Source organism: Mus caroli, chromosome 19, assembly GCF_900094665.2.
Source record: "Mus caroli chromosome 19, CAROLI_EIJ_v1.1, whole genome shotgun sequence".
In the NCBI taxonomy this organism is placed as follows: Eukaryota; Metazoa; Chordata; class Mammalia; order Rodentia; family Muridae; genus Mus; species Mus caroli.
In genome coordinates this window covers 18,140,674-18,154,784 of record NC_034588.1, presented here as the reverse complement: position 1 = coordinate 18,154,784, position 14,111 = coordinate 18,140,674, and the positions used below count along the sequence as shown (strand labels likewise).

General features: G+C 39.9%; 1 protein-coding gene across 1 annotated transcript in view; it reads left to right on the top strand.

The window, feature by feature from the left end:
- Positions 1–14,111, top strand: part of Tmc1 (transmembrane channel like 1) — a 120,598-nt gene that overhangs the window by 8,167 nt on the left and 98,320 nt on the right. Inside the window, exon 3 of the mRNA XM_021152462.1 lies at positions 4,946–5,074. Coding sequence (XP_021008121.1) covers positions 4,946–5,074 — 129 coding nt within the window. The remainder of the gene's footprint in view (positions 1–4,945; positions 5,075–14,111) is intronic.

The following is a 14,111-nucleotide window of genomic DNA, read 5'->3' as shown; positions in this document are numbered from 1 at the left end:
ACACACACACACACACACACACACACACACACACACACACACACACAATTTGTTTGTTGTTCTTATTTTGAAGATAGGGACTTAATATGCAAGCTTTGGCTGGCCTGGAACTCACTAGTAAACGAGGCTGGCCTCAGAAGTGCTAAGATTCAAGGTGTGAGCCACCACACACAGCTTATATTTATATTAAAAGTATTCAGCATTTTTTTAGCTCCAAAATTTTTACTTCTGACACTGTAGAGAGTCATGTGTTGAAATGCTATTTTTAAAAGATTATTGCTTGGATTACTGGAAATTTACAGATGGCAGGGAGGGAAAGTGTGCCTGCACACAGCTAATCATGGAAAACCTAGACCCTCTTGCAAGGAGTCAAGTGACAAGGCAGTCTGTCCCATAGGTTTGAAGGTCGCAGGGCTTTGTGGACTACCACGGGGCAGTAGGGTGCAATATTCCTCTACCTTGTCCACCTCTGAAGATACCTTTTAGTATTTGATACCTCTGTTATGTTATCCCTGAAATAATCATTATTAAATGAAACCATATGGAAATTTGTCAGGTAGAGAGGCAAAGCTGTATTTCTGTCTAGATGACAAGTAACCAGATTGGTTCTTAATGTTTTAGCGTCAGTTTTGAATTTCACTTCCACTGTTAATTCTTTTTCCTCCCTGAAATTTTCCTTTCCTCTTGACTACCATGATAACATTTGCTTTAAATTTTAACTGATACTTTTATTTGCATTTTCTTTTCAGTGAGAACTTTTTTTTTTTTAAACCAAAATGAAATCCAATTTCAAGACCCATGTAACATTATGATCGTTAGTGCCATTCCTATACAGGAATACGTCCTCTTAGCAAAGCTTGTTCTTCTTTGGAGGTATTTCCTCAGGTGAACATCATCCATGTAACCACGTGTGCCGTAAATTCCATAATCGAATTTGCTTTTTCTCCTCATTTATGTCTGAGGGGAAAATCTTTATGAGAAGATAAGTTGAGCTGGAATTTTTCTGCCTTAAGACATTCATTTAAAATGCTCAGCCTCTGGGAAACAGACCTGTGGCCATGCACTGGATCTTCTTCTATGAGAGTATCTCACCTCAGTTTATCTCACTCCCATTTTGAGAAGATTCAAAGCACCTTTATGTCACTCATCAACTCCCCAACCCTCTGTATAGCCAGCCAACTTTAGTTGCATACTGTTAGCATTTATTTACCATGGCTAGCTCTGACTAACATTTTAGCATCCGTTTTCTATGTAGTTGAAAATCTTTTGTTTAAATGGGATATGTTCTTGAAATTCATTTTGAAAAAAAAAAACTATTAGACAATCAAGGACAGATTGATTGAAGTGCATTAATGGCAAATGTTTTTCTTTTGATGTTCTAGCAAAGCCTCGGGGAGTTTCCCTTGCCCTCGCACAAATTTTCTAGCAAGTAACTCTAAGGTTGTAATGCTATCCTTGGTCATAGTTAAGACATATTGCCAAGTTAGATACTGTAGAGTATTTCTAGTGACATCACAGGCTTTTCTTGACCCACTTTTAAACGAGTAAGCAAAATGTTCATAGTAGTGAAAAAAAATTCAGTATGTTATGTTTCTTTGCCTCACAAATGCTGGTAAGCTTAAGATAGCCTTTCTTGCATAGAGCACTTCTGAATTTCAGAAGATAGAACATATGTGATATATATATATATATATATATATATATATATATATATAGTGTGTAAAAATGCTTTAAGTGGTTTCTAGATAAGCAGTTTTCATGTAACGGATGAAAGTGATATTTTAGTTGCTTGTGTACACTGTAAAGTACATCAGGATCCTCTTGGAGCTATCATCAACATTTAACAGCAAAGTTTTTAAACACATGGAAGCCTCAGGTCATGTAGGGTAGAATGTACATCTTCCCACGTCATTGTCACCTTGTGGAGCATTGCTGTGCTCTAGGATGCTTTGATTCAATTACTGGGTTCAGGATGATAACTCAATGCTATCCAGAAAAGTTTAATAATACATAAATGTTTCTTCAATAAATATTTATGCAGACCCCCAAATTCATAGTGTAGTAAGGGAGAGGGTACACAGACACAAATTATGGTGGAATAAGATAGAATATATGTGCTGGAGAGAAAATAGGAATAAAGTGTTTGGAGATCTAGAGAAGTAGACATTCCTGGAAAATGAGTATTAACCCTACATAGGAAGTAGGGGCTTAGTATTAGAAAGGTCTTTCTTAGATGCTCCCTGAGATTTGGCATGCAAATTTATAACCTTTGAGATCATTCAGGCATTGATTGGCTCGTTCTTTTATCTCACTGAAGACTGTCTTACACATGACTCATAGTGGAACTCAGCAATGAAGTACATTATCTTAGTTAATGTACATATGAATTATTCAGGTAAAGATTTGAAGTATCAAATAATTAGGTTACTAATTTTAAAGATTTTTGTTGTTGTTGTTGTTTTTTTGTTTTGTTTTGTTTTGAGACAGGGTTTCTCTGTATAGCCCTGGCTGTCCTGGAACTCACTCTGTAGACCAGGCTGACCTTGAACTCAGAAATCCGCCTGCCTCTGCTTCCCGAGTGCTGGGATTAAAGGCGTGCGCCACCACTACCCGGCTTTAAAGATCTTTTATTGCAAGCTGACTCCAGTCTTGATAATTCCACTCATCCATTCCATGCGCTAGCTTTCTTTCTCTTCAAGAGAGGTATGTTTTGATTTGTGTTCCTATCTATAGCTATATGGAAACAAGTTTAATTATCTTAAAACATTTACATTTAAAAACATATCTATCTTTTCTAAGACTAATTAACCCAACCTCTATATTGCTTCAAATTGTCAAATTATAAAAGTAACAAAAATTGTGATTAGAGATATAGTATTTTATGCCATTTTTACATAGCATCATAGGACTCAGGGTAATAAACACCAAATGATGAAATAGAAAGAGCCGAATGATAATGCACGTTACATCCTAGTACATGCCCCTATATAATTTTCTTGAACCAAGTTTCCTATTCTAAGCAAAATATTTGTCCTAGTTTTCTTTCTGTTGTTGTGATAAAAACACTGACCAAAAACCAGCTTGCTCAGGAAAGGAAGTTAGGATTTCTCACCACAATCTATCACTGAGGGAAGTCAAGGCAGGAAATCAAGCAAGAACAAACCATGGAGGAGAGCTGCTTACTGACTTCACCCATGGCTGGTGAAGTTTTCTTTCTTATACCCTGGTCCATCTGCCAAGCGTCAGTATCCTCCATAGTAGACTGGGCCATGCTACATCAGCTAGGATCAAGAAAATGCCTACTAGACATGCCTACAGGCCAGTCTGATGGAGGCAGTTCTTCAACTGAGGTTCTTTCTTCTCAAGTATCAAGTTGACAAGCAAGGTTACCCATTTGTATTGCCCCCAAACTACCACTAGAAGGTGTTATTTTACATGAGTAATCTAAATTTTATTTTGTATGAGTAATAAAGGCATGATTAGAAACTCCAGATTCACAACAAGTCTGCAAATCTGTCTCCCTGCATTATAATTAATCATTTAAAAATAGCTTTCCCCCATATTCCTATTGTGTCCAGTAATAAGCTTAGTGAACTATAAAATGTGTGTTTTTATTTTTAAAAAAAATGAATAATTTACAATTTCTTTTTTAGTCTGGGTCTAGTGAGTTGAATACTGAGAATCCTGTATGAGAGTTGTTAGCAGTTGTAAGTAAAATACTTAACTAGATCTTTGGAGAAGGCAAGCAGGAATATGAAATAGGATGGCACCAGCTGTAAAAAGCAGCTAGCGCTTGTGAGTTGGAATCCTGGGAAGGGTTAGAGTGAACATGTCGAGTGGAGAGGAAGGAGAAACGGAGGGAGCTGAAAGTGGAAGCTGGTCCCACATGGTGGAGATGAGGAAGCGAATTCTGCTAGCATTGGGAGAATTCTGCTAGAATTGGCAGAATAGAATCACTTCCAGCTCTGGGAGGGGCTTTTAGCTCCTGGAGTAAAGTGACGCTAGGGAGGAAGTGTCAGCCTGGGAGGCAAAAAGAAGTAGGCAGGAAGCCACAGGAAAAGATGGAGGGCACTTAGTAAATCTCACAGTCTGAACATAGCGTTGAAAAAGCAAACACATGGCTGGTAACAGAGCCACAGCCTCATACCATAATATTAAGTATGAAAGCGTGTATTTAAAATTGAGACAGTAGCCTAATAATTAAAACAACCTATTGCCAACAGTTTGATTTCTACAGTATAGTATTACATTGCTCCACTACGCCATGTGGCTTCTGTTTAGATTTTGTTTTCTTTAGCTTCTAGTTTTTCAACAGTAAGATCACAGAAAAAAAAAAAAAAAGAGAGAAGAAAAATTCCTTTGAAGGGGGCTTCAAAGCATTTGCTTCCACCAAAAGTATTTCAAGTTGAATTTTATCAAATGAAGTTTTTGGGTGTAATTAACAGATTAGGCTTCTTTTGAGAAACAGAATTTCCTTCTCCCTGTTTCAATTTTTCTCCCTTTTCTCTGGAGACAGGGCTAATTTAAAAATTCTAAGGACACTTCAAAGACATCTTCACCTTTAAGTTATTATCCTTATTGAAAAATAAGGATAGGAAGGAAACATAGAATTGGGGAGGATAGCTGCCAAGGGGAACAGAGGAGAGACGCGCGTGTATCTTGATGGATCTCTAACTCTCCTCTCCCCAGCTTCCTTGTTCTGACAGCCGGAGGCTGAAGACATAAAAGAACAGTTCCATTTTGAGCATTAGAATGCAAATGGCATTGTTGAAGGTTATAATAATCCTCAAGCCGGATTGCAAGTGTTGAGATGTGAATTCTAGACCTTAGGGAACGTCTCATTGGCTTTGGGCAGCTGAGTTGGCAAAGGGGGGCTGCGTATCTGACAGGCGTCCTTGTAGGTTTAGAAACGAAGTTTAACCTTTGGTTTCATTTCCTTTTAAAGGGAAGAAGAAGAAGAAATCGACGAAGAGGAATTAGAACGGTTAAAAGCACTGCTCGATGAGAATAGACAAATGATCGCTACTGTCAAATGTAAACCTTGGAAAATGGAGAAGAAAATTGAAGTTCTCAAGTAGGTTGCTCCTTTTCACATACAGAAACAGACATCTAAGAAATCTGATTACCTATGTATTATACATGATGTTATAGTCTCATGTATGCACAAGCTAGAGGGATTTGGGATTAATAATTACAAGCTGAAAACAATTTTGAGCAAAATCGGCACATGGATTCCTGTAACCTCTATGGTCGCCTTGAATCCTCTGCTCCTCAAACCGGGGTTCCCTTCCTTACTACGTCTCTTTAGAACAGTATGCTTGAACCTTACCGGGTTGCGTGGTTACTTACTCTTGTTTCTCTGTGGAGTTTATAGACTCTAATGAACTTTTCCATCGTAGTTCTCATGAAAGCACAGGGAGACTGTTATACTGGCAGAGCAGTGCACAGGATTCCGATTAAGGATTATGCTGCCAGCTGGTCCTTGATCACGTCGCAGAGACCCAATTTCAGTTTCATGACTGCTGAGGTGGGTGCAAACACACCCAGCACACGGCTTTCGAAACTTCTTGGATGCAAAGAGAAACAAGCATCTCTCTTTGGGAGCAGGGGTTGCTTGTATGAGTGCACATGTGTAGGGTATGGTAACATTGTTTCCTTGTTGTGATTTTGGGAGTGACAGGTGGTGTGCAAAGGAACATGTCTGGATTGATGCCTATGTCTTCCTCTCTCAATCTTGCTACAGATGCTGTATTTTTCCATTAGACTGTTTTATATATGGTGGTGTGTTTCTAAAACCATCTTCCTTCCAGCCCATTTCCAGAATGATGCTGTCAAATGGTAGGAACACCTAGTTGTAGCTGGTCCTGATTAAAGGAACTGAAGGAGCAATCCGGATTCTGCTCCTCTAGACCTGATTCTTCTAGAGCCGGTGTGTTATTTCAGGAAATTATTTTACAATTTAGCTCCCCAGGAATCCAGTTATTTCATTTAAAAGAAAGAAAGAAAGAAGAAAGGAAGGAAGGAGGGAAGGGAGGGAGGAAGGGAGGAAGGAAGGAAGGAAGGAAGGAAGGAAGGAAGGAAGGAAGGAAGGAAGAAAGGAAGGAAGGAAAAAAAAGAAAGAAAAGGAAGAAGAAGACCTTACCTTTTGTTTTTGGATCTGGATGTCCTTTACAGAGTTTGTGTCAGGTTTTACCTTGTGAATTAAGGTTTTCTGGGCTCCAAACAATACTGTTTCCAGTGGTAAGCACCACTCTTTTCTACGCTCCCCCCCCACCTCTGAGTGTGTGTGTGTGTGTGCACATACAGTATCTGTGTATATCTGTGCATATAGCCCATGCACTTGTCAAAATACTTTTCAGTTAATGCGATGGTAATACACTGACATAGGTTTTGAAGTATTTTTATTTGGCAAATTAGAAGCCTTTTCTGGCTCCTAAAATATATTTTGAGATATAAATAGCTCATAAAATCTTCCAACCTGGGATACACACATGCAAATATATAGAGATGTTCAAATATTAGAAAGTAGTAATGCCATGAAGTTCCAAAGAATAAAATGGAGGAAGAATGTCAAGGAGCAGCCTGGAGCTATAGAAGAACAATTTTACTCACATACACACACACACACTCAAACACACATAAACACTCACATACATGCACACACATACACATGCATATACAGGTATGCATGCATATATACATGTAGGCATACATGCACACATACACACACACACACACACTCACACACTCACGCACACATAGCTCCTTTACTTGCATTTCCCATGTAGGACAATAGGACAGTTGAATAGATATGGGTTTCAAATTTGAGTTTGAATTTCTTGTCTTCAGTTTATTGGCTGAACAAAATTGGAGGACAAGCGTAGTTGTTCTTCCCCACTATCTCCCATGAAATTATAGACGATGTGCCATGGGAAGCACTTGGCACAGTGTCAACCAAAGCACAAGTCTTGAAAGCCCCACTGGGAACAGACTCCTTGCCCCATGCCCTGCAGTATGATAGAACACAGGGAAGAGCTGGAACCTGACAAGGTTGGGTAGCAGGAAACCGAGCTATAGGGAGCCCCCAGGGGATGGTGACACACTGGGGGTATATGGATTAATTACCATATTTTAAAGTGTTAGCAGAAGAAAATAGAGGATATCTTGACAGTTTGGCAGAGTCTGAGGCAGACCACTCCCAGGTCTCCAGAATGCTTTTAATATGCTTTGGCTATAGTCTTGTGCATTTCAGAGTATGCCAGCTTAGGCTGGACTGTAGAAATTAGTGGCTTTCTGAACACAGAGAAATAGGAATCAGAATGAAAAGAAGGGCAAACTTAGCCACAGCACCAAGACATGAGTTGAGAATGAGAGCTCAGAGTGCATACAGAATTAGGTAGTTTTTGTTTGGCTACTGTGGTATCATTTTTTCCTTAATATTTTTTAAAAGTATTTCTTTTATGTATATGAGTACACTGTAGCTGTCTTCAAAAACACCAGAAGAAGGTATTGGACCCCATTATTGATGGTTGTGAGCCACCATGTGGTTGCTGGGAATTGAACTCAGGACCTCTGGAAGAGGAGTCAGTGCTCTTAACTGCTGAGCCATCTCTCCAGCCTCCAAATTATTAACATTGAATCACAGCAAAATGTACACTAACAAAATTAGCCACTTTTTAAAATAATCATTTTCTTTTACGTATGTATACCTTTTAAATGCAGGAGATTTTATGTTTTAAAAAAAAATGTGTTATGTTCAGCTTCTTATAGACAAGTGGCACACCACATTCCTACTTGAAACAGCTGGAGTTAGGCAAGAGCTGTCCTGTATAAGTTATTCACTCTCAGTTTGAACCAGATTCTGCACTGCTCTTTTTTTTTTTTTTTTTTTTTTTTTTTTTTTTTTTTTGCTTGTTTGTTTGTTGTTTTCTGCTTGGTTGGCCCTTGCAGGCATTCAGATCCTCTGCCTCCTAAGAGACCAGCTGGGGAATCAGCTGGGTACCAAGACAGTGATTCAGAGCAGCCTAGTCAAAGTCAGCCACAGCGTAGAAGAGATAAACTGTGGTTGTTCACTTGTGGGCATAGCTCATTATCTCAAGATGATTCTTCAAGGCTGGGCAACTTGACTCAGAGTCCATGGCTCTATGTACCAGTGGTGCCCAGTGTTGTGGCCTCCCTAGTTTTCCTGTGGGCAGAAGATGTTAATATTAATGTTGCATTTATCTTCCTCTGCAGGCTTTGAAGCTGTGTGAGCTAGCTTCTCCCATATAGATTCCAACCACACTGTCAGCCGGTGCTCACTGCCTCATAGAATGTGTGCCGGGAAGTTCCCCTGACTCTGCTTTGCTAGGGCAAGGGAGCCAGAGAGCCTTTCCTCTGCCTCTATCTCTTTCAGAGTGTGCTGGCTAGTTACTGTCAACTTGACACAAGCTAGAGTCATCTGAGAGGAGGGAACCTCAATTGAGAAAATACCTACATAAGATCGGACTTCAGGCAAGGCTGTAGGGCATTTTCTTAATTAATGATTGATGTGTGAGTCCTGGGTTTTATAAGAAAGCAAGCTGATCTAACCGTGGAAAGCACGCCAGTAAGAAGTGTTCTTCCGTGGTCTCTACATCCACTCCCATCTCCAGGTTCCTGCCCTGTCTGTGTTCCTGTCCTGACTTTTTTCAATGATGAATAGTGATGTGGACATGTAAGCCAAATAAATACTTTCTTCCCCAAGTTGCTTTTGGCCATGGTGTTTCATCACAGCAGTGGTAACTCTAATTAAGACACAGAAAAATCTATTTGGGAAATGTTTTCAAGACTATGTTTTATTCATAGAAGCAGCCTCAACGACTGTTGGTGCTAAGTCTGATCAACCAAGACCATAGGCTCACCATTATTGGAACAGGTATTTTGTCACAGGTTTAGGTTTGTGTGGGACACCAAGACTTCCCTTTGTGCTCTGGACTCTAAAAATATATAATATTTCTAAAACTGATTGCAGGTAGGGACAATGTATTTGAACTTTCAATAATCATTCTCAAATCCTTAATGCTTTTTGAGATTGTAATATAATTACATCATTCTCCCTCCCCTCCAAACTCTTCAGTATAGCCTACCTTTCAATTCATGGCCTCATTTTTCAATGTTGTCATGTTTGTGTGTGTGTGTGTGTGTAAATAAAGCTTTTCAGCTTATATACTGTTACTTGTATATATGTTTTCAGAGATAAACTTTTAAAAAACATTTACCACTAGGAATAGAAGCATCTTCAGGACTCCCAGTCAAAAGACAGTGATGGAGCCAGGGATGTCACTCAGTAGCAGAGTGACATCCCTGGCTATGCATGTAGGAGGCTCTTGGTTCAATTGCCAGTGCTGCAAAAGTGGGTGAGGAGGAGAACTGGGTAAGCAGTTACTATGTAGGTAGGAAGCTGTGGGAATGTTTAGAACGTGTATAGTCTTTAACCAGATATGCATAAATCTTTGCGTAGATGGCCCAAGATGGAAGTGTTTTCTTTTTTATTCTAAAAAATCACCAATAAGAAAGCAGGATCTAGAGACACTGCTGAGCTCTGAGAAGCAGAACGTATTAAGTCCATCACTCTGAGGAGTGAGCACAGGGCGAGGGGAAAGTGGTGCTGTATTTCTCATTGATCCGAAAGCCAAGGGTAATTTATATTCCTTATCTATAAAACTTTTTTTCTATTGTGAGTAATAAGTATATTGCATATTTTAGTTACTCACAGATATTCGCAGAGGTTGGATGGCTAGATCTTCTTGCTTGCAAAGGCAGCCACACTCACCTGGCTGTAACTAATAAGGGTGAAATAACACACCTGGGCAGAAAATAGCTGGTGTACTTACTACTCGCCAGAAACAAAACCTTTGACTGTAACACAGCATTATGACTAAAGCTAACTTGCAAGTACATTATTTTGTTGCTAAGATGTAGCCTTTAAAAAATCAAGGGACTGCCCGGGCATGGTGACACATGTCTTTAATCCTAGCACTTGGGAGACAGAGGCAGGCTATCTCTGTGAGTGTGAGGCCAGCTTGATCTACAAAATGAGTTCCAGGACAACCAGGGCTCTGATATACAGAGAAACCCTGCCTCGGAAAAAAAAAAAAAAAAAAAAACCCACAAAAGACAAAAATGAACACAATCACACATCCCAAGGGACTAGACTGTGATCTTAGGCTATCTTGAACTTCAACAATTTACAAATCCAAGAGGGTGGATTGTCTGTAGTTTTCAAACTGGTGTCCTCAGAAGTCAAGTGGTTTAGTCAAATCAGTTCAGGGCAAGGAAGGCCAGAGTAAGAAGAAGGCCACAATGTGGTTCTTGCCAGCTACCCCTAGCAAGGGCCCATGCTGTGCTATTATAAGTGTTTGCCTATGAAACACTCATGGGAGAATGAACGCTTCTGTGGACATTAAAAGAACCATCACAAAATGACTCCTATATGGGTACTGACTAATGCTTATTTTAGGGAGGGAATAATTCTAACTTTTCATAAATCAACAAATAAGAGTGAGGTCTTTATTTCATGGGGTTGGCTCATAGAACATCAAATAGTATGATATACGTTAGATACTAATGAAAATTAGACATCATATTAAATAATTTCTATGCTTTGTGGAACCCTGACCCAAATGGTTCTAGGATCTGTCCATTTTTGTATCTGTGATTTACTAGTTATGAATGAAAAGCCAAGTAAGTTACCCTTAGCATCTCATTCATTGGGGATTATCAGTCGTGAAGCTAATATTTCCCCCTGTTCAGTGTCACTCACCCTAACCCCATTCACTGGCTTTTTATGCACTTATTTCCCCTTTAGTTTTTTGGGTGAGGAAGTTACCATATTTCTAGAAAAGTGAGACCAGACTACAGGTGATTTCCTGTGCTCAGCTCTTAGTCCCAGCCCCATTCTGTGGGCTTGTGTTTACTATGAGCAGTTGTCATGTGATATGGAACATACATATTTTCTTCATCAGACATCGTAAGGAAATGAAAGATAGCACAAATGAGGACTTCTCTGCATGTGTATACACTGAGCTCAAACTTTATCATGCTGGTTTCTTTTTTAGCTAAGACCTATAATGATACACGGGTCTCCCTGTCCGACTCCTCAGACCATCCAGTGACTAGATATCATTTTTCACCCAAAGAACAAGACATTTAAACCCGTGCATCTAAATCTCTGTAAATGGCAAGTAACCAATTAGCGCTTCCTCCCGGAAGTGGGCGTGGTTCTGCTGTTGTTGGACCTGCATTCTTAAGGCAAGAGAACTATGGCCACAGCTGCTCTGGACAGTTCCATGATTGGTGACCAGGTGAACAGAGGACAGTATAGAGCTGACTCAAGTGCCCCAAGATCTGCTACTTTGCATAGTGAAAGTGCTTTCAGCTGTCCACATTTTTATTTAATTTTAATTCATTTTATTTTTTGAGTTGTTCTTAAGAAAGTCACACTAAATAGGCTGACCTCAAGTTTGGTTCTTTCTTCCGTAGTCTCAAGAGCTAGAACTCCAGGTACATCTTACCATGTCTGCTTCTCTTATGACCGGTTTTGAGCTGCTTGCAATTAAAAAAAAATTCCCCCTTTCATTGAAAATTGGTTTTTTCCTCACATAATTTATCCTTGTGACAGTTCCCTCTTCCAGTTCTTTCCCACATCCCCTCTTGTCTTTCTGTCTCTCATTAGAAAACAAAAACACAGCTGGGCAGCATGGTGCTGTCTCAGCAGAGACAGGTAGATTCCTGAGATCCAGGCTAGCCTGGTCTACAGAGCAAGTGCTAGGACAGGGTGTGGGGGCTATACAGAGAAACTTTGTCTGGAAAACAAAAACAAAAACCCAAACCAACCAATCAACCAACCAAACAGACAAACAAAAAATGAAAACAAGCCAGGCGTGGTGGTGCACGCCTTTAATCCCAGCTCTTGGGAGGCAGAGGCAGGTGAATTTTTGAGTTTGAGGCCAGCCTGGTCTACAGAGTGAGTTCCAGGACAGCCAGGGCGATACAAAACAAACAAACAAACAAAACCCCCCAAAACCAAACCAACCAGCCAAACAAACAGGCTTCTAAGGAATCGTAATAAAATATAATTAGATAAAATGAAAAAAATAACACACCAGAATTGGGGAAAAAAATACCAAAACCAAAACCAACAAATAGAAGGAAAGAGTACAAGAGAAAGCATTTGTTCTCCCACTCTGGGTTCTCATAGTGACACTAACCTAGGAGTCATAATCTATGCATTAATGACCTGGTGCAGACCCCGGCAGGCCCTGTGCATGCTGCCTCGGTCTCAGTGAGCTTTGATCGTGTTGGTTTAGATGGTCTTGTTTTCTTGGTGCCCTCCATCTCCTCAGGTTTTTAAACTCTTTCCATCTCTTCTTCCACAGGGTTTTGAGCCCCATGAAGGGAGGGATTTGATGGAGACATCCCATTTTAGAGCCAAGTGCTCACTTCCTTCACCATGTCTGACTATTGCTCTCTGTATTTCATTTCATTTGCTACAGGGGGAAGCTTCTCTGACGGTGGCTGAGCAATGCACTGATCTGAGTATAGCAGCCTTAGCAGAATGTCATTAGGAGTCATCTTATTGCTACTTTTTTTTAGAATTGTAGTGCTGATTTTACTCTAGGTCCTTGACTATCTAGTCTGTGTCTAGGCTACATAAGCAGTGTTGGATATAGGTTCTATCTCCTGGAATAGGTCTCAAGTCCAATTAGATATAGATTGGTTACTCTCACAAGACTTGTGCCACAAGGTATGAGGTATGCAGATTACCGTTGTAGATCACAGGGTTTGTGGCTGGCTTGGTGTTTACATTTCTATTTTGGTAGTGTGCAGAGTACCTTCCCGTACCAAAGACACTCTCGTGTAGCAGTAAAAGGCTCTATGGAGGCACCAGCTCAATGTCTCAATGTTCCATGAGTTGTGAAGGTATTGTGTTCAGCAATTGGTCCTTTCTGTCAGTTTCTGGAGAGTGACCTAGAGGCTTGGCAATAGCCTGAGTTGTTCAGGCATTCCCATGAGACCCCTTTGAACAACAACTCAATCAGATATAACCCAGTCCCACTACTGGAAGCTTCATTTGGTGACAAGAGGTGGCTAGCTGTGGCTCTGTCACTCCTATTACTTGGCAATTTTGTTTAGATGACCTTCATTTATGTATATATTTTAGGAAGCTTCTATTATAGTAGTCTCCATACCACCCCTCAAATGGCCCTTAATATTAATTTCCTTGTATTCTCCCAACCCTCTCTTCCCTCTCCTTCCCCACTTGATCCTTCCATTCCAGCCTCTCCATCCATTCACAACTATCGATCTATTTCCCTTTCCTAATAAGATCTATCTATTCCCCCAACTACCTTACTCTATACCAGACCTAACTTATGGATTGCATCTTCGTTAAGCAGCCAATTTCCATATAGAAGCAAGTACATAATGGATTTGCCTCTCTAGGTCTGAGATAATTCACTCAGGATGATTTTTCTCTAATTCCATCCAATTATCTACAAATCTCTTGATTTCATTAAAATCCAAACCAAAACAACAAAAGTATGGCTGAGTAATACTATGCTGTGAAAATGGACTCCATTTTTCTTTATTCATTCTTCTGTGACGGACACCCAGGTTCTTCCCCATTGCTGGACATTATGAGCAGAGCAGCGACGAGGACGGTTGCGTGAGTGTCTCTGTGGTAGAATGCAGTGCACTTTGGGTATATGTCCATGAGTTGTTTACCTGAAGATTGAGGTAGACTGATTTCCATTTTCTTGAGGTGCCACCACACTGATTTTGACAGTGGCTCTACCAGTTCTTTACTCTCCCCAGGAATGGATGAATGTTTTCCTTACTCTACATCTTTGCCAGCATGAGCTGTCATTTATTTTATTGATCTTTGCCATTTTGATGAGTGCAAGATGAAATCTTAAAGTGGTTTTGATTTGCATTTCCCTAATGGGTAAGGATGTTGAACAATTCTTTGTTTCTCAGTCTTTTGAGTTTTCTTTTTTTTTTTTTTTTTTTTAGAGTTCTTTTTGGATCTGTACCCCATTTACATTGAGTTATTTTTTTTCTTAAAAGTTTTTTGAGTTCTTTATGTATTT